Source organism: Telmatherina bonti (assembly GCF_933228915.1).
Source record: "Telmatherina bonti genome assembly, chromosome: 14".
NCBI lineage: Eukaryota > Metazoa > Chordata > Actinopteri > Atheriniformes > Telmatherinidae > Telmatherina > Telmatherina bonti.
The window spans coordinates 37,324,470-37,346,171 of record NC_136612.1 but is presented as its reverse complement, the minus strand read 5'-3'; the positions used below and the strand labels follow the sequence as shown (position 1 = coordinate 37,346,171).

The 21,702-nt window shown below is 42.1% G+C and overlaps 1 protein-coding gene across 1 annotated transcript in view; it reads left to right on the top strand.

Annotated features, from left to right (window-relative positions):
* The window catches only part of LOC306765697 (uncharacterized protein), a gene marked incomplete at its 5' end in the record, with an annotated part of 31,496 nt that extends 10,475 nt beyond the window's left edge, over positions 1-21,021 (top strand). The window contains 8 exons of the mRNA XM_079253181.1: positions 58-222; positions 1,194-1,364; positions 3,892-4,062; positions 7,647-7,817; positions 9,482-9,655; positions 11,338-11,499; positions 19,895-19,941; positions 20,072-21,021. Of these exons, the coding sequence (XP_079109307.1) occupies positions 58-222; positions 1,194-1,364; positions 3,892-4,062; positions 7,647-7,817; positions 9,482-9,655; positions 11,338-11,499; positions 19,895-19,941; positions 20,072-20,688 (1,678 nt within the window). The 3' untranslated portion in view covers positions 20,689-21,021. The remainder of the gene's footprint in view (positions 1-57; positions 223-1,193; positions 1,365-3,891; positions 4,063-7,646; positions 7,818-9,481; positions 9,656-11,337; positions 11,500-19,894; positions 19,942-20,071) is intronic.
* Positions 21,022-21,702: the final 681 nt, after the last annotated feature.

Below are 21,702 nucleotides of genomic sequence, written 5' to 3'. Positions count from 1 at the left end.
ATGCTGCTTTTAATGGACATCATGGAACACATTACTGCTGGTCTATTTCCTCTCCAGACTGAGCAGCTGTTCCCTCTCAGATGGAGGATGTTCAGCTCTGTCCTCAGTTCTCAGCTCCCAGTCCTCCAGACTGAAGGAACTGGACCTGAGCATCCAGGACTCAGGAATGAAGAAGCTGTGTGATGGTCTGCAGAGTCCACATTGTAACCTGGAACGTCTCAGGTCAGTTTCTCTGCTGCTCTCATGGTTTTCTCTGTGATGCAACAATCTGGAACATTTTCTAAACTACTTTGAAATATTGTGAATGAAATATGTGCAGAGTAACACATCATGCAACATGAAAGAAACATTTGTTTTATTTAGGACTTAAAGGAATAAATGAGCCTTTAGTTAAATAAAGATGTTCTACTTTATCTTCAGCTTTGGGTGAACCATGGCTCTGGTCCTGCTGCTTTATCACCTTGTTTCCATCCAGTGTTGCAGTCAGATAGTAAACAGAATGACCTCCAATGGTTTAGTCCAGGTTATTGTCCTTTTCCCTGATGGAAAACATGATGGAGTAAAGGAAAGGTGGTGGGATAAATTCAGAGGGAACCAAGAAAATATTCCAGCGTTGCATCGAGAATCCGACCACAATGACCCTCATCTGTGATTTTAGTCTGAAGCTCTTTAACGCAGATAAAAACCCATCAAATAAAACAGAAGAAAGTAGCGAAACAACATAAAGTATCATTTCAATAGAATATAGCAGAGAAGAATGTTTTAGTTACATGAAAACTGAAAATACTGAACATGGAAACAGGTGAGATCATATCTATCTGTATATAATTATAACTTTACACGTGTGGTTGTTGTGAAACCAGCTGTACCTTTATACACTTTATCATTCCATGGTAAACTGAAGATGTATTATTGATTATTGATCAAATGAAAAATGTTTGCTGATTGTGAGATATTTGTAGCTGATGGGAGAAATTTGCACAATTTCGACAAAAAACTTGACTCAGTCCAATAAAACCTTCTGGATAAAGTAAAAACAATGAAACTTTTCACAGCTCCTCATTAGAAGTTCAGCAGATATTCTGCCTTTACAGAACTTTTTTCTTTTTTAAAGGAATGTATCTTAGTTGTTCCTTAACATTAAATGTGACAGAAATTTAACACAAATGTTTTGTTCAATTCCTTCTCTTCAGACTGACTGGACGTTCCCTCTCAGATGGAGGATGTTCAGCTCTGTCCTCAGTTCTCAGCTCCCAGTCCTCCAGACTGAAGGAACTGGACCTGGACCTGAACATCCAGGACTTGGAAATGAAGCAGCTGTCTGTTGGTCTGCAGAGTCCACATTGTAACCTGGAAACTCTCAGGTTGGTTTTACTTCTTCAGCTTCATAAAGTCTTTGTGATCCAATAATGTGAAACATTTCTGGACTATTTAGAAATAAACAGAATGGAATTTCTCCAGATGAACACATTAGCATGAAAAAGGTTCTTGTTATGTCAGTTCATTCAGCCTTACCTGATTTAGCTCATGTAGCTACTAACCGACTGGAAGATGGACAGAACAAGTCCAACATATCAACACTTATTCATTTAAAGGAAATACTACACAAAGCCCAAAATGTTGGCTGGTCTCTGGAATAAACTTAAAGCAATATTAGTCTTATATATGAAGAAAAGAATAGATGAGTGTTTGGCTTCATGTTCCTGTTTTTTCCTCCCAGAAGAAATTTTCATCATTTTTCTTTGTTGCATGAGTCTCTCAGCTCATCATCAGCATTTAATGTGGCATCATTTTAAGACAAATCTTCTTCATTTTCAGACTGAGCAGCTGTGTCCTCTCAGGTGAAGGGGTTGAGGTTCTGTCTTCAGTTCTCAGATCCCAGTCCTCCAGGCAGACAAGGCTCAACGTCCACGTTTCAAGGTTCCTTTCACACTCATTTGCATGTAAACATGAAACTAAATGTGTTCTCAGGACCAGCAGTGTAGAAAATCCTAAAATAACATCTACAATAGTTTAGTCCAGTGTTTGTCAGTCCTGGTCCTCCAGTACCACTGCCCTGCATGTCTTAGACGTGTTCCTACTCCAACACACCTGATTCAGATTCCTCAACTTCCTCATCAAGTTCTTTGCAGCCTGTAAATGAGCCGTTCATTTCATTCAGGTGTGTTAAAGTAGGGCTGCCTCTAAAACATGCAGGGCAGTGGAACTGGAGGAGCAGGACTGGAAACACTGGTTTAGATTTACACTGGTTCCCATCCATGTGACCCCACTCCACATCACCATGACAACCATGTAACACCAACCATCCACCCAGTGATGATTCCCCGTCTAAACTACATTTATGGCTCCTACAAATACCATCCTAGTGGGAGAATTTGGGCTTATTTGCAGACAAAAGTCTTCAGATCATTACTTGGTCAGTTTTCTCTATATATGACTCAGTTGCTTCAGCCTCAACATGCTGCCAAAGTCGGACCTCATCTGATCTTTTAATGCTCCCTTATACTTCTTCCAGGACTTGACAAGACCTGTCTTTCCAGGCAGAAGCCCCCACTATAAGTCCCTGGAAGTACAGGCAGACACAAGTAGCTCTCTTGCTGCTGGTTTATTTGAAGACGTCTCCACAAATTATCCTGTAAAAACTGAAGGAAAATATTAAAAGAAAAAGATGCAGAGCCTGTCAGTCTTACAATAATATCACACACAGCTTGTAAAAAAGCTTTTACCAAGTAAAATCCAGACAAAAACCAAACTTAAAGATGGAATTGTTTACTTGGTGCAGAACAAGAACACAAACATCCAGTTATGGAAAGAAAAGAAGTATTTTAACAGTATGACTGTTGCAGCCACACTGTGGAAGGCTTTACCATTATTTCTACATAGTTTGGTCTCCATGGAAACTGAGACTCTGAAGCAGCAAAAGTCTTATTGTCATGTCTTTTGGCCAAAGACAGGAGTAATTTCATATTGTTAATGATGTACATAAAAAAAGGTAAAAACAAGAGTTCATAGTTAATAAATATGAAGAGTAAGTTCCATGATAAAAGGATAAAATATGTTAAGATTAAAAACTAATCAGCGTGAGACATCTGTAAGGCAGTAATCTTTGTGATATGGAACGTGCAGTTACCTGAGCGAGTGAGCGTTCTTACATAGAATAGTTCTTTGACGTATCTCGCCTCGGACAACACAAGTGAAGAAGCAGCTCATGAACACTAAATGTGTCCTTACACGCTTGTGTCTTGGAAAAACTTTAGTCTTTGTGAGTATTGTTGTGTTGAGAGAACACTGACATATGCGCTGGTATTATTGTCGTTGTTTAAAATGTGTTGGTAATGTGATACTCAATGTGATATGCACGTTATGCTTAAGCTAGGCCAACCAACTTCAACAGTGGCATTAGGATGTGTGTATTAGCTGGTAATTAGTTTGTTCTTTTCTGTAGGTTTCAGTTATAAAAATGGAAATGCAAATATAATAATTCATAAAGATCTTCAGTGATAACAAGAAAAGCAAGCCTTGTGTGGAGAACTTTATATTTGCTGCTTTGTTCGCTGCCTGTCTAGCTTCACATAGTCACGTGTTGTGAGGACAGCACACTGATGTCAGTTTGTTTTGGTTCATATTCACCTCCTATGTCTGTTTCTTTATTTTGTTTTTTCATTGTACTTGAAAAAAAGTTAAAAAAATAGATTTATTTATGTACCAGATTTAAAACAAAACAGTGAAACATTTAAGATCCTAAACAGTAAAACCACAATGAAACTCTGCAGAGTTCAACCTGATTTTCTCTACAGGTGATCTTTGAGGAGACGTTCAACATGAGTCCTGATCTTGTCATCTTCTTCTCACATGTCTTATTTGCATTCTTCTTTGGAACTTTCTCTCCAGGCTGAGTGTGTGTGGTCTCTCAGAGAGAAGCTGTGAAGATCTGTCCTCAGTTCTCAGCTCCCAGTCCTCCAGACTGAAGGAACTGGACCTGGACCTGAACATCCAGGACTTGGAAATGAAGCAGCTGTCTGTTGGTCTGCAGAGTCCACATTGTAACCTGGAAACTCTCAGGTTGGTTTTACTTCTTCAGCTTCATAAAGTCTTTGTGATCCAATAATGTGAAACATTTCTGGACTATTTAGAAATAAACAGAATGGAGTTTCTCCAGATGAACACATTAGCATGAAAAAGGTTCTTGTTATGTCGGTTCAATTGTTGACATGCTGATCCCCAGCCAAACCTGCCTGGTGCTGTTACTGCTAAGATGGTCCTCCATCTTCCTCTTCAATGCGGCCTGAGCCTCTGTGATGCCTCTCCTCAGGTTGGCTCTGGCAAGACTATATCGTGTAGCATCACCAGTCCTAAAAGCTGTGTTCCAATCAGTGTCTTTACTACCTCAGTCATCCATGGCTTCTGGTTAGGCTTTATTCACAGTGACAGTGTCCATACAGAACTTGATGTAGCCCAGGACAGCTGCAGTGTAATCCTCCAGGTTGTGTTGTTGAAAGACATCCCAGTTTGTTCTCTCAAAGCAGTCCTGGGGCTGATGAGAGGTCCCTTCAGGCCATGTTTTTATATTCCTACATGAGATGGGAGCCATTTTCCTAAGGGGATATAGGTGGGAATTAAGAGCAGGGACAGGCGATCGGACTGACCCAGATGTGGTGGTGGCTTAGCCCTGTAGACACTCTTGATATTAGAGTACTGTTAATGGTGTTATACAAAAGCCCAACAGCCGAGCTAGCATTAGTGTCTGGTGGTACATAAACAGCAGTCTGCATGATGATATTAAACTTCCGGGCAAGGCACATAGATCTGCATTTCATGGTCAAATGCTCCAAGTCTGGGGAGCAGTGTCTGGCTACAGTCTTAGTGTTAATACACCAGCTGTTGTTAATATACATGCATTGGCCACCTCCTCTGTTTTTCCAGAGTTGTCAGTTCTGTCATGCCGATGTGCTGTCTGGCCTGCAAGCTTGATAGCTGTACCTAGGAAGAATGAATGAAGCCAGGCCTCAGTTATGAGCAAAACCCAGCAATCCCCGATGGTCTTATTCGTTGTCATCTTCAGCTCATCTAATTTGTCGGCGAGGGATCTTGCATTTGTCAAAAAAATGCTGGGAAGCAGTGGTCTGTTTGGCTGTTTACATAGCCTCGCTAGCCCGCCGGCTCTACAGCCCCACTTCTGCTTCCTTTCTCTGTGCCGCCACTTCCTCCTCCCCGCGGTAATGGTGATCCATGGGGCGTCCTGGCTACATCTGCTGGTATGTCATGCAATCGGCAAGACTCCACTCTAACGCGGTGCTCATACCGTATTCCTAATAACAGAAGGTTGTGTCAAAACAGAACATCGCTGTTGCTCTTACTTTAATACCCTGAGGTCTGTGGGTCATGGAGGAGGTTTGGCTATAGTCTATAAATCAAGTTTGGAGTTTAAGCAGGTGGCTCTTCAGACTATTTTCTCCAACTTTGAACAGAGTCCTTTTGGACTGGGTCGCGCTCCTCCACTGCTAAGTGCAGTGATTTATCCGCCTCTAAAGTACAACAAGAACTTTTAATGACACTTTTCTGTCTTCTTGGGCTAAATTTGATCAAAGTATCACCAAGTTTTAGTCACTGGGGACTTTAATATCATGTGTTGCTTATAGAAGCCTCTTGTGAAGGACTTTTTAGACTTAATAGATGCCTTTGGACTTTGGTGAGTAGGTCTTTTCACCGACAATCTAGTCACACATTGGACCTTGTCTTATCATGTGGCTTATCCATCTGTAATGTTAAAATTAGGGATGCAGTGTTTTCAGATCACATGCCTGTTTTAGTTGATTTTATTCCCTCTGCTCAATCATTTAAAACCCCCGTCTGGCCCGGTGCGGCCGTGTTTTTAACTCCTCCACTGCTGCTCTTTTCGCCGCCATTTTTAATGACGCTGATTTGCAGCCTTCTGTGTCTTTAAGCACTGAGGGTGTCCTTGCTAGTTTCAATTAATTGTGCCTTACTGTACTAAATCCTATGGCACTGGTCAAAACAAGGTGATTAAAGCCCAGACCCGACCCCTTGTTAAGTGATCATACCCGTGCCATTAGATGGGAGTGCAGGCGATACGAGCAAAAGTGGAAAAAGGACAAACTAGTGTTTTTTGTATGATGCTGAGAGAGAGCTGGTACCGCTATCAAAGAAGTGTGAAATGTGCAAGAGCAAAATATTTCTTTTAATAGCAGCAAACACATACAATCCCCGTGTTTTATATCACACAATAAAACCGCTCTCAATGCCCCACTGGAAGCTTCCAGGAATTATGTGATAAGTTTCTAAGTTTTTTCCTGGATAAGGTTGTGATCACTAGGAATTCTATCTGTTCTCCTTCTCACAAGCCATCTTTTCTGGTGTCCTGCCCTGCTGTTTCTGTCAACTTTTTGTCAAACTGACAGCAAGTCATGAATGGAGTATCAGCACTTATTTTGTTCCACTTAAAGCACTGGTGCTCATACATATAGGCTACAGAATGAACAGAAAACTATATCAGCCCACAACTGTCCCGTTTAGCAGTTTCCACAAACCCAAGGTGAGTCCTTCCTACATTTATGATAGGTAAACTTTTTGCAAGGCACAGAACGCTCACTGCTTTGGTTTCTGTAGCAGAGCTTGCGAACCTGGCACTGCAATGTTTTTCCTTGAGAAAGTCTTGTCGCCTCATGATGCTGACTCAGGTTTTCTTCCTGCTGTGCAGGGTTTTATGTTTCAGTAGAAGTCACATCCTCATCCGATGAAGAATCTGCATCTGTGTTGTATGTTTCATCTTCAAATGTAAAGTCCTCATTTCCACCATCAGAGTCTCAATCTTGCATTTCTTGTAACATAGCCAAAGCTTCCAAAGCAGTCATTCTACTCCTTGATTGTGTTGTGGGCCGAGACACGGTGAAATCCAGGTCGTCTCCAGGTAGAAAAACTCTTGAATCTGTGTGTCAGGCCTATTTATTCTGGGAGTCAGACTTCACAACCACAACATTTACAGTTTTTTACATCACTCCCATCCCCACTTGCACATGAAGACCCTTTTCTCTCTAGCTACTTCAATTTTATTTTCAACTGGTCTTCAATAAACGTTTCACATTGTTCATTCAAATTTCTAAATGTTCCCTTTGAGAACAAGGTCAGTTTCCATTTTGAAAATTCTGTTTGTGAGACGTTTTGTGTATAATTATTTTTGATCCACTCTGACCTTCTACACCGTTATTTACTGTCTGTCTATTTGTCTGTCTGTCTGTAAATGGTTAAACAGATTGTATATAATTATCACTTTACATGTGTGGTTGTTGTGAAACCAGCTGTAAATTTATACACTTTATCATTCCATGGTAAACTGAAGATGTATCATTGATTATTGATCAAATGAAAAATGTTTGCTGATTGTGAGATATTTGTAGCTGATGGGAGAAATTTGCACAATTTCGACAAAAAACTTGACTCAGTCCAATAAAACCTTCTGGATAAAGTAAAAACAGTGAAACTTTTCACAGCTCCTCATTAGAAGTTCAGCAGATATTCTGCCTTTACAGAACTTTTTTCTTTTTTAAAGGAATGTATCTTAGTTGTTCCTTAACATTAAATGTGACAGAAATTTAACACAAATGTTTTGTTCAATTCCTTCTCTTCAGACTGACTGGATGTTCCCTCTCAGATGGAGGATGTTCAGCTCTGTCCTCAGTTCTCAGCTCCCAGTCCTCCAGACTGAAGGAACTGGACCTGGACCTGAACATCCAGGACTTGGAAATGAAGCAGCTGTCTGCTGGTCTGCAGAGTCCACATTGTAACCTGGAAACTCTCAGGTTGGTTTTACTTCTTCAGCTTCATAAAGTCTTTGTGATCCAATAATGTGAAACATTTCTGGACTATTTAGAAATAAACAGAATGGAATTTCTCCAGATGAACACATTAGCATGAAAAAGGTTCTTGTTATGTCGGTTCATTCAGCCTTACCTGATTTAGCTCATGTAGCTACTAACCGACTGGAAGATGGACAGAACAAGTCCAACATATCAACACTTATTCATTTAAAGGAAATACTACACAAAGCCCAAAATGTTGGCTGGTCTCTGGAATAAACTTAAAGCAATATTAGTCTTATATATGAAGAAAAGAATAGATGAGTGTTTGGCTTCATGTTCCTGTTTTTTCCTCCCAGAAGAAATTTTCATCATTTTTCTTTGTTGCATGAGTCTCTCAGCTCATCATCAGCATTTAATGTGGCATCATTTTAAGACAAATCTTCTTCATTTTCAGACTGAGCAGCTGTGTCCTCTCAGGTGAAGGGGTTGAGGTTCTGTCTTCAGTTCTCAGATCCCAGTCCTCCAGGCAGACAAGGCTCAACGTCCACGTTTCAAGGTTCCTTTCACACTCATTTGCATGTAAACATGAAACTAAATGTGTTCTCAGGACCAGCAGTGTAGAAAATCCTAAAATAACACCTACAATAGTTTAGTCCAGTGTTTGTCAGTCCTGGTCCTCCAGTACCACTGCCCTGCATGTCTTAGACGTGTTCCTACTCCAACACACCTGATTCAGATTCCTCAACTTCCTCATCAAGTTCTTTGCAGCCTGTAAATGAGCCGTTCATTTCATTCAGGTGTGTTAAAGTAGGGCTGCCTCTAAAACATGCAGGGCAGTGGAACTGGAGGAGCAGGACTGGAAACACTGGTTTAGATTTACACTGGTTCCCATCCATGTGACCCCACTCCACATCACCATGACAACCATGTAACACCAACCATCCACCCAGTGATGATTCCCCGTCTAAACTACATTTATGGCTCCTACAAATACCATCCTAGTGGGAGAATTTGGGCTTATTTGCAGACAAAAGTCTTCAGATCATTACTTGGTCAGTCTTCTCTATATATGACTCAGTTGCTTCAGCCTCAACATGCTGCCAAAGTCAGACCTCATCTGATCTTTTAATGCTCCCTTATACTTATTCCAGGACTTGACAAGACCTGTCTTTCCAGGCAGAAGCCCCCACTATAAGTCCCTGGAAGTACAGGCAGTATGTTTCGGTTATAAAAATGGAAATGCAAATATAATAATTCATAAAGATCTTCAGTGATAACAAGAAAAGCAAGCCTTGTGTGGAGAACTTTATATTTGCTGCTTTGTTCGCTGCCTGTCTAGCTTCACATAGTCACGTGTTGTGAGGACAGCACACTGATGTCAGTTTGTTTTGGTTCATATTCACCTCCTATGTCTGTTTCTTTATTTTGTTTTTTCATTGTACTTGAAAAAAAGTTAAAAAAATAGATTTATTTATGTACCAGATTTAAAACAAAACAGTGAAACATTTAAGATCCTAAACAGTAAAACCACAATGAAACTCTGCAGAGTTCAACCTGATTTTCTCTACAGGTGATCTTTGAGGAGACGTTCAACATGAGTCCTGATCTTGTCATCTTCTTCTCACATGTCTTATTTTCATTTTTCTCTGAAACTTTCTCTCCAGGCTGAGTGTGTTTGGTCTCTCAGAGAGAAGCTGTGAAGATCTGTCCTCAGTTCTCAGCTCCCAGTCCTCCAGTCTTACAGAACTGGACCTGAGTAACAACAACCTGCAGGATTCAGGAGTGAAGAAGTTGTCTGGTGGACTGAAGAGTCCAAACTGCAAACTGGAAACTCTCAGGTCAGGATTCATCACACTGAGTGTTTAAAGGAGTTTTTATTCATGACTAACATGATACCTGCAGAAGCTGTTTGGATGAATATCTACAGTGGCCTTGAAGTGTCATTGCAGTACAAAAACCACAACACTCCACAATAAGCAGCAACACAAAGGGAACAATGAGAGACGGGTCCAGTTCTTCATTCAGCTTTACTTTCACTGCAAGTCTCTCTAGGTTTTTGTGTTTTCTGTTCAATTCAATTAAATTTAATTTAATTCAACTTTATTTATATGGCATCAAATCACAGCAATGCCATCTCAAGATGCTTTACAGACAGGAAAAAGAAAACATAATGAAAGCCAATTCATAACAGCCTATATACGGAAACCAACAGATTGAGTTGAGTCCAACTCAATCTCCCATCCTGAGCAAGCACACTGGCGACAGTGGGAAGGAAAAAACTCCCTTTTAACAGGAAGGAAACCTCCGGCAGAACCCGGCTCAAGGACAGGCAGCCATCTGCCTCTGCTGTGTGGGGGGGAAGAGGACAGAAAGACAACAGACAACAGGAACTGCTACTCCCAGCCAGGGAGACCTGCTGAGACAGGAGACATACATGTTAATGATGCAACACTGTTATTGGGGGGGGGGGTGTAAAAGAGAGAGATAAAGAGAAAGAAGCTCAGTGTATCAGGAAATGTCCCTCAGCAGTCTAAACCTATAGCAGCATAACTAAGGGATGCTAACCATCCCTAGCTATAGGACTTATCAAAAAGATAAGTCTTCAGCCTAGTCTTAAAGGTGGGGAGGGTGTCTGCTTCCCTAACACTAACTGGGAGCTTATTCCATAAGAGAGGGGCCTGATAACCAAAGGCTCTGCCTCCTGCTCGGCTCTTTGAGACTCTAGGAACCACAAGTAAGCCTGCAGTCTGCGAATGAAGAACTCCGCTTGGTATAGGATAAGTATATCTGAGTATCATCTGCATAACAATGACAGTTTATTCCATGTTGTCTAATAATTTTGCCTAAAGGGAGCATATATAGTGTGAAGAGTATTGGTCCAAGTACAGAACCTTGAGGAACTCCATGACTTACTGTAGTTTGTGAGGAGGACTTGTCATTTCCATGAACAAACTGAAGTCTATCAGATAAATATGATTTAAACCAGCTTAACGCTGTACCTGTAATTCCAACCACCTGTTCTAGTCTCTGTAACAGAATGTTATGATCGACTGTATCAAATGCAGCACTAAGATCAAGCAAGATAAGTAGGGACACAAGTCCTTTGTCTGAGGCCATAAGAAGGTCATTAGTAACTTTCACCAATGCTGTCTCAGTGCTATGATGAGCTCTAAATCCTGACTGAAACTCCTCGCATAAATTATTTCTGCTCAGGTGGGCATGTAGCTGAGCGGAAACTATTTTCTCCAGAATTTTGGACATAAACGGGAGGTTAGATATAGGTCTATAATTTGCTATCACCTCTGGATCCAGAGATTGCTTCTTAAGTAAAGGCTTGATTACAGCAGTTTTAAATGATTGTGGTACATATCCTGTCACTAAAGACATATTTATAAGATTTAATAGTGATGTATCAACTAAAGGGAAAGTGTCCTTAAAGAGGCTCGTTGGGAGAGGGTCTAAGATACAGGTGGATGGTTTAGATGAAGCTATTATTTTAGTTAATTCATGTTTTCTGCAGCCTGTCAGGATGTCTGATAACAGAGGAAGGCTGTGCTTCTCTGGCCTCGGCTCTGACCTCTAACCCATCCCATCTGAAACATCTGGACCTGAGCTACAACCATCCAGGAGAGTCAGGAGTGAAGCTGCTGATGGCTGCACTGAAGGATCCACACAGACTCAGGTATGGAGAGGCTGCTGCAGCCACATCATGTCTGATAGAGGAGGAAGATCTGTACATGTTTCTCTGTCCTTCACTCAGTCAGATGGAGTGTTAGATGAACTATTACACACAGAATTTGTTTTTTCCTTCTACTCACAGCAGAAACATAAAATATCCATAGATGGTCTTGAAGAAGAACATCTGCAGGAGCAAGGAACAAGAGAGAAAGGAAGGAGAAAGAACATCAGATAGAAACTATTAAACATTATCAAGTTTAAAATAAAATCAAGTTTCTAATAAAACAGCAGATTTGGACTTTTAAATAAGAAATCTAGAAATGCAGGTGAGAACAGGAGGGTCTTTCACCTGGATGTTCCAGCTGATCTGAGGCTTTCTGGGAGTTTCTTCCAGACATGTGGAGCATAGAAGCTGAATGAAGCTTCTCCATCTGCTTGTGAAGGAAAAAAGAAAAAAAAAACGCCTGCACTAAATAAATATCTACATGCCTACATACCGTTACATTTAATCTGAAGCTGAGTCTCCAACGGAAAACCTTTGCTCAGGTGTAGCAGCACTCCACCTTAACTATTAGTTCCATCCAGTTAATAGATGTTGTGACGCTGTGTTTCAGTCAGCCTATCAAAACAAAAAAAAGTGACCATTAACAAGTTCAGCAGCTTTTTCTGGTGGCATCGGTTCAATATGGCGGCTGCATTTCTCCATCTCCAATAGCTAATGCAGCGTCTACAATATATTATGTCTATGCTGCTCACAACACTGACGCCTTTTAAAGATGTCCTCTGCACCGATACGCCACCACGTCCTCCAAAGCCAAGACGCTTTCATTAGCTGGACAGCGTCAGTGGAGACGGTTACAGGACAAAGTGTAAAATGTGTCAGCGAGTGTTTGCATGGCGCATGGTGGGCTGTCTGATGTCACACATCATGCATCAGGAAGGCAACGCTGCAGACATGTAAGAACACAGAAGTGACCCGGTTCTGACTGATCCAGTGTGGGACATGACGTCCTTTTAGCAGAAGATGTCAGAACATGGTGGAGCTGCTGCAGGAGACTGTTGTGCTTTGATTGTTTACCATGTTGAGTTTTTACAGTTGATTAAATGATCATTTATTTAATATACAGTAGTATTCACCCATCTAAATATTATATATGTCCATTTTAACAATAAGTCAGACTCATGGATTAACAGTTAATAAATAAATGCTGTTCAGAGAAAACTTTTCTATTTTTAAAAGAATTTTTATTTTAGTAGTTTTAAGTTCTCAGTTTGTTTGGATTCTAGTTTAAAAGTTCATTGTTGCTCCCTCCACACAAGCAGACCTGCTTTAGTTGCTGCTGCTGCTAGGGATGCACCGATACCAGTACCAGTATTGGTATTGGTGCATCCCTCAATATCAAACGTGTGTACTCGTACCTGGTATTAATAAAAGTGTGCCGATACCACAACCGATACTGGTATCTGTATCGGTACCAGTATCAAGCTAGCACAGATGTGTTTGATGACATGTTCCAGACGTGTTTTAAAAGAAATAAATGCCTTCAATGTTAAAATGTGACATTTTTTGTTCCACTGAAACAGTGATCCTCACTATTAATTCAACAAGAGCTGCACTCAATAAACTAAGACGAGGAGAACCACCAGACCCCCCCAGACAAACAGCGTTCCCACGCTACGTATCCTGCTACGTTGCCAAATCGGTAACATTCAGCTTTTTAGCAAGGAATGGTTATCCTAAATGTTGATGAGTAATGGTATTCTTATGCAACAGTATCTGGTGAAAATACAATAATGCCTCCAGAATGTGGGCGTTTCTTTTTCATTATATATACGGAGCTACCGACGGAGCAGCTCTTTGGTGGAGTTCGCTGCAGCTGAAATCAGCCAGAACTGGCAACTCTGACAGGGTCAGTTAGGGCCGTTAGGACAGCAAAGTTTCTGCAAGCAGCCTGCAGCTCTTGTTTGTGGAGAGAACTGCAGCGTTGAGGATCATTATGACTTGTTTAGATGCATTTTCAGAAAGCCAGCGGCTGCTTCACGAGTCAGTGAGCCGCATGCGATGAGGAACACGACACTAAAAGCTGGATCTTTGTTTCAAAACCACACATTTATAGTTGTATTTAGGTAAAATATGCCAAATCAGAATAAAACTTGTTGAAACTGTGAGATCTATAATGTTATTATATTTGTATTGGTGAGGTAACTTCAGAAAGGATGGGTCATTTATTACAACCTCATGAAATCTTACACAGTTATAACAGCAGTAATAACCATAGTCACAATAATGTTGACATAAACACATCTGGTATCGGTAAATATTCAAAGTTCAGATATCGGTATCGGATCGGAACTCCCAAAAAGTGGATCAGTGCATCCCTAGCTGCTGCCAAATGCTCCATCATGCAGCTTCTCAGTAACCAGCTTCACTGATTCTGCAGTTTTTTCTTCTATATTTCCCTGTTATATATTAAATATAGAAGCATGTTATTACGGCTTTATGGAGCCTAATTAACAGCACTTTATAGACACAACATAAAAGCCAGCACTGCTGTGGGAGGGGGGCCGTGGTGGTCATGGCCCCGAGGAGCTGCGGTGGCCGTCCCTTATGTCCACTTCTGAAAGTTGGCAACGCTCGTAGATGTGAAGAGAGACGTTAAAACTGTGTCACTGACCAGTCTACTGGTGCACCGGGGTGTGGACTGGCCCCCGCTGGGTGGTCAGCTGTGGGTCCCAGTCCTCTGTGGGCGCTGTGTGGGCCCCCTAACTGTGGGATTGGGAGGTTTAGGGGCCTGTGTCCTGTCCACCCTGGGTGCCTGGTACCCGGCAGGGTCTACATCTGCCGGTCTCGGCCCCCTGGGGCTTGTGCCCACTGACTGTGGGGGGGCTCTGGCCGGGGCCTCCCTCTGCCCCCTCGTGGCCGGGCGCTGGGCTGACTTCAGGGTGGGGGGCTGGGGTCTGTGGTCGGGGTGGCTACCGTTGGGTCTCAGGGTCCTCCTGGCCTGCCTCTGACCTTTGTGCAGGCGGGGTCACATTGGCATGATGACTCTTGTGCGAACACGTTTCACTCCGTGTGTTCTGCATGTGACACAGTCACTGAGTCGTCCTGCAGGTTTACTCACTAACACACATTTTCCCTTCATTTACTTCTGTGTGTGTTTCTGCTTTTAGTTGAAATCCATTTTTCCACTTTGTTCATCTCTGGTGCTCCTTCAGTTGCTGACTTTGTCTTCCTGGGGGGGCCATGAGATGCCCTTTATGTCTCTGTACAGGTGCAGCAGATGGTCTAGAAGCTGTGATTGGATTGCAGTGTTTCCTTCCTGGTGTATTTCTGTCTCCTCTTTGTCTTCTGTTTACTTTCCTTTCTGTTCTCTTTCTATCCTTGTTCTGTCTTCTTCTCCGCTCAGGTCCAGCTGTACCATGGAAACTCAGTAAAACCAACATTTATTCTACATAAACTAATAAAATAAAAACTTAAATGATGAAGGGGATCTTTATATCTATGAAGCTCCTCTTTGCTCAGCAGAACACAGCAGCCAGACCATCATTCTGCTGCTTTCATGCTGGACAAGTTCAAAAAAACTGTCAGTGAATGAGGCCGTCAGAAAAATGAACTTCTGAACGTGACTTTTTCTTTTCTTTTTTATAAAATCTATAGAATGAAAAGCTTTATCTGCATGACAAGCTCCTGCTTCTCACCGACAGAAAGATCCATCAAAGCTTGATCAATTCCTAAATGTGTGATCTGGTTTTTCTGCTCTTCTTTCCAGAATTAGTGAGTTTTTTCTCCAACCTTTCTTCCATCGGTCGGCCTCTGCTGCAGCCTCAGTCCATCATGCTGCTTTTTATTTCCACAGCCTGTATTGTTGCCTGTTGGACACATTTCACTTCAGATTCCTTCTTCTAAAGTATTTCCATCATGTTTCTGTCACTACTTTATCCTCTTAACCTGTTTGCAGGTTTATTCCTGTCAGCTAACTGATCTTTCCATCAATGTGTGCCATTATTTCAGAGCCTGCATATGAGCTCCCGTCTCGTTCACACCAGACCCTCTTCACCCCCATTCAGTCAGTTTCTTCTCTATACATGTGCTCCCAGAAATGACAAGCTGTCACTCATTTATTTAACCTTTATTTGAACTGGTTAGTCACTGAGGTTTCCCTCATTTACAGGGACGACGAGTTTACAGCAACACATCATAAACACAGAACAATAAAATCAGAACAAATCCAGATGAAACATTTAAAATCAATAAAAGGTGGGATGATCTCCAGTCCCAGAGATTACTGAAGTGTTCCATGTATCTGGAGCGTTAAAAGAGAAGGCCCAACTCAAACAAACGGGACTTTAAAGAGGTCAGGCTACTGGAACGACTGGGATCAAACCCACAGCTCCTCTCTGGTAGGGATGAAATGTATGGAGGCAGTTTTCCAGTCAGAGCCTTAAAAATAAAAAATAGCAGTGTTTCCTGCATCTGTCACTGAGAGAGGAGCAGCCAGCCTTCTGATAGAAGAGGCAGTGGTGGGTGTCATAGCTCTCCCCGGTAAGAAATCTGAGAGCAGAGAGGTAGATGGAGTCCAGAGGTTTGAGGGTTGTTGCTGCTGCATGTCTATAGATGATGTCGCCGTAATCCAACCCTGATAAAAAGACAGGCAACTGTTTTCTTCCTGCCAGTTAGGGATAGGTATGATTTGTTCCCATACAGGAAGCCGTAGAGTGTCGTAGAGCGGAGACAAGAGCATTGACATGGTACCTAAAGGTTCATTTTTCATCTCTCCAGAGGCCGACATACTTCTATTCAGTGACTCGCTGAATGCGAGAGCCATCCCTGCTAGATAAAAATAAAAATGTGTTGCTGCCGTCCATGTTTCTGGAACGGGAAAATAACATCAATTTAGTCTTTTTGTCATTTAAAACCAGCTTTAAGCTGATAAGAGCCTCCTGAAGAATATTAAAAGAAAGCTGGAGTTTCTCTGTGGCCATGGAGTCAGCAGTACAATACAGGATAGTGTCATCTGCATGTCAGCGGGCATGACAGTCACTAAGAGAAGGAATTATATTGTTAATATGTCACAAGTTGTGACTTCCAGTTGATCCCCGGGCCACACCAACACACACACGAATGACAGTGGAATTTAAAAACAAAGGTGTTTATTCACTCTCTTACTTAAAGCTAAAACGTGAATTTAAAAAGGATAAAAGAAATAAAATAGTCCAACCCAATAAATGGAGGGGACAGGGCACCCGGTCCTTATGAGTCCCTTGTAAGCCCCTGTCCACAATCCTCCTAGAAGGCGAACCAGCATCTTGTGAATGTGTGTGGCGGCGTGCGACGGCGCTAAGTCCTTCCTCCTTCTGCATCAAGCGGAGGATCTCTTTGCTCTGCGGTGTCCGCGTTGCTTGGCCCCGCTGTGCCAAGAGTCTGAAGTCCTGCCAAGAGAAACCCGGAGTGAGATAATCGGCAACTGTTTGTCTCTTTTCTTAACGCATCCACACTATGTCCTAAGGGTTTGGTTCGTCCCTTTACTTATCTTGAAGCAGGCGTTTCCGTTTCTCCATTGCCGGTTGTCCGCGCTCCAAGGGATCTCTTTCCGCTGATCGGTCTCACCTGTTGCTGAATCAGTCCTTTTTATTGTCCACCAATCCACCATAATTGGGAAAGGGGAAACGTAACAGGGTGGAGCTGCACTCCATTGTTCATAATCCATGGCCAAAAAGTCCATAAAAACAAACACATAAACCACAGAAAAACATGCATTAAAAACACAAAGATAAAAACATGCGTTGGCCACAAACATCTAAAATACAAAGGCAGCTCCTATCGGCCCGAGACAGAAACGGTGAAAAGGTCCCGATACAGACCCTGGTGGTACACCTTTAGTTACAGGTACGATGTCAGAACTTAAAATTAGTAGTGTGACAAAGAAGCCTTGTCACACACCCTGCAGACCGACACCAAACACACACACACACACACACACCTGTACCTAGCTGACGGTGGTCCTGAGGACCATCACGCCACCAGAGACACACCCACGGTACCGGTTAGCAGCCGCATTCCCGACGTTCCACCTACTGTTAGCAGATCATTAGGGGAGCACACCCAGTTGTCTCCTTACTAATACTGGGAATAAGCTGCTGGACAGTTACTTACCGTGCATCTCCAGGCCTGCTGGTAGTTTGTGAAAACCGAGGCAACGCTCGGGCCGCGTTTAAGACGTCAACCTGTCGCAATGCGGCAGTGACGTCACCGTCACGTGATGCACTGAAACGCCGTATCACATGAATAATCCTGTTTATTTTGACCTGTGTTATGATGATTCTACTGATGTTGGGAATGTTTAAATGTGTTTCCTTTGTGGAATGTTTTGGTATGCATATTTGTTATGGAGAACAAACGGTGTTTCAGAAAAAGCCTACTATCTGTGGTAACTGGGAAGCTTCCTGTTAGGGGAGGAGCTTGATGTTTATAAGGAGCTCATTTCTGAGCTGGCAGGGTGGCGAGTAGGTTGGAATGTGTATTGTGAAGCTGGCATCTAGAGAACTATTGGTGAGATCTTGTACATATTGTAAATATTGTACATACTGGGACGGGACACTGTATATATTGCTGCACTTTGGAGGAGTTAGGGCTGGAAGATTAATCAGATTTTAATCTCAGTGACGATCTGGGTTTCCAACGATGATAAAAATAAAAGGGTGTGATTTCTTTCCTCTCTGCAGTTTCCTCTCCTGCTGTCTTCAGCTGCTAATCGAGCGTCTCTGGCGTTGCAGCGCTGTGCTGTAAACTCCTCCCACAGCCGCTTTGCTTTCATTCAGACACTGTTGCCAACTTGGAGACTTTCTCTCTAAATCTGGAGACTTTCAAACCCCCTTGGTGACTTTTTTGTTCAAAGCGACAAATCTAGCGACTTTTACTGGAGTTATTGGAGACTTTTCTGGTGTTTTGGCGACTGACTTGAAGGCTCATATTGTTCTGCAGTTGCTGTAAGGAAGGAGCAGCGGGAGCCTCTCCCGTCCTAAAGCACCCGGCGGCCAGTCTCCCAGTCGCCTCCGGCTGCAGGTGCAATGTAGAATAATGGCAGTAGGTTGTGGAAGTTCACTACAACATAGTTTATATTTATCTATTGAGTTTACATCAGTATTTGAACTTTGTCAAGACAAAGCTTCATGTTGTTTGTTTTCTAAAATATGTGGAATCCTAAAGACATTGTTTAAAAGCCTGTTTAATGTTAAATAAATTCATCTTGTTAAAGATAATGGAGAATTGTGTTAAATAATCCAGATCTCAGTTTGTCCAAATAACTGTGATTATTATTTTGACCATAATGGAGCAGCCCTAGGAGGAGTTGTAAATAAAGCACCTCAACGGAGCGATGACTGCACCATCATCCTTGTTAAGAGCACAGAACCACGTGACAACCAGACTTTACACATTGACGCCTCGATGATAAGTAGTCAGAGAACCAATCACAGCCACTCGTATGGAAACCTAGATTGCGTAATCTATTCAGCAGAATATTGTGATCAACTGCAGATCCGGAGTGGGACTCATTTTCAGCCCTGGAGTTTTATGCCTCAGACCAGCCCACTATGACCTTTTAAAACCAACCAATGATAACCTTACATGTTAAGTCTACACTTGCACACTGCTCTGCAACCCCTTTTAATCCAGTCTAGTTTTCTAAAATATCTCCAATTTAGTGCAAGTAAGGATTGTTTCATAATTCAGATTTATTTCAACTCAGATGTTGTTGAACATCTCCAACACATCTTTTAGAACAAAATCAGAATCTACATTCTGTTCAATAAATGTTCATAGATGTCCAAACCTTAAAGGTAAAGTCATACATAAAATATTAAACATTAAATAGAAGATAATAGAAAGAGTTTTACTTTCTAATAACACTATAAACTCTTTTTTCACTGTAAGTAAACAGTTTCATCACAACTTCACAAAAATAAAAAGCAGAGTTAAAGGGGAAATCTCCAACTCTATTCTTTACATCAGAATTTCCTTTTCTGAATATTAAATATCAAGCAAATTAGTGTCCATGGAGATCTAATCCTTATGAATAAAGAATAAAAACTGCTCTGTTCTCTGCAGGTTTGTTATTAACAGTCTAATGATGCTTGGTGATAAACAAATGATAAATAAATAAATAGGAAAACCAAACATAAGTCCGGCCCACCAGGAATTATCCCGGTCCTCCCGATCAGACACACACAATGCTTTTGATAAGTCAACAAATAAAGCAGCACAATAGTTTGTTCTGATCTAAAGCTGTGATTCTATCAGTAGTGATGAAGGTGATGGCTGAAGCAGTGCTGTGGTTGGGTCTAAATGAGAGACATGTCATGTCCATGTTAGCATGCTCTGACCCCCCTCCTCCTTTCAGGGTGGAGCCTGCTGGAGAAGCATGGTTGAGACCAGGTCTGAGGAAGTGTAAGTGTGTTTTTCACTGGATTCATCACATTCAACCATCTTCACACCGTCCCATCACTCATTCATCAGTCACATCAAAGTGTCAATAGATCAATAAGTGCAGCTGGATTGTGTTTGTTCTCTCCATCAGATTCCTGTCCACTCACCATCGACGTCAACACAGTGAGCAGAGACCTCAAACTGTCTGACAACAACAGGAAGGTGACGTTTGTGGAGGAGCTTCAGTCATATCCTGATCATCCAGACAGATTTATTAATCCTCAGCTGCTGTGTGAAAATGTTCTGACTGGTCGCTGCTACTGGGAGGTGGAGTGGAGAGGAGTCGTTTATATAGCAGTGAGTTACAGAGAAATCAGCAGGAGGTCTGGGTTTGGATGGAATGATCAGTCCTGGAGTCTGATCTGCTCTGATGATGGAGGCTACTCTGTCTGTCACAATAACATATACACACCCATCTCCTCCTCCTCCTCCTCCTCCTCCTCCTCCTCCTCCTCCTCCTCCTCCTCCTCCTCCTCCTCTGTCTCTAACAGAGTAGCAGTGTATGTGGACTGTCCAGCTGGCTCTCTGTCCTTCTACAGAGTCTCCTCTGACTCCCTGATCCACCTCCACACCTTCATCACCACATTCACTCATCCTCTCTATGCTGGGTTTAGAGTCTGGCCCTGGTCTGGTTCCTGGTCTGGTTCCAGGTCTGGTTCCAGGTCTGGTTCCAGGTCTGGTTCCTGGGTGTCTCTGTGTGGAGTGTAAAGACTCTGCTGGCAGCAGAGAAGCTGATGAACAGATGCTTCAGGCTGTACATGTCTGTCTCTTTCACTCAGAAACATCTTTTCAGATTCAGTTTGTGTGTGAAACTCTTCTAAATGATTCTTGGAAACTTCTTCCTCTTCAGTCCTTTAAAGATGGAAGCTGAGCTTCTTCCAGGATCCACATGTTGTTTTTCTGTCTGTTTCCAGTCAAAGCTTCACACTGAGTATCAGGATGTTGTGTTCAGCTCATGTCGGCTGCAGTTACATGTTGAATTAAAGATGCATTATTGATTTGTGTCACATTCTCCAAATGTTTCCTTTTATCTCAATAAAAACTCTCACAATCATTTCAGTCTTTATTTCTTCTAGTTTGCTCTTAATATCAGAAAGTGAAATGATTTCAGAGCATTTCATTCTAATGTTTGATGCTTCCTGGAATTACTTTCACTTTCATTTCTTCCTTTTTCTCAAATTCTACCTAAAGAAAGAAAAGAAAGGTTAGACGTCGTCATTAGCTTGGAAGTCAAACAAGTCAAAGTCCGTCCCACTTCTGGGACGTCCGTCTGTCCAGTTAGGACCTAACACTGATTGTGGATCAGTTCCACCTGATCAAACTGATCCACAATCTATGAAAGTATGAAACTACAAGTGTTGTGTTGTCAGTAAAAGCAGAAAGATCCAGCTGAAGATCTTAAGTCTTACTATTCCAGTACACATACTTAGTGGCCGATCACACGCACTTATCAATACTTTCCAGATGAAATCAGCAAACTGCCAGAAACATTCAAAGGGCTTTTATTGATTGAAAAGTGTCTTGTTTTAATGAGAAGGACAGGAGAGCGTCCGCTTGTCTGATGGCTGTGTTTAATGTTGTAGAAAAGGTGATCCAGACGCGACACGCTGGTTAGAACACACCGCTGCTGCAGAACACTGCTGCTGACGTTTTGTCATGTCTCAGTAAAGTGTGGGAGGAATTCCCAACAACATGACACAGCTGAGAGTTGAATGTGGACAA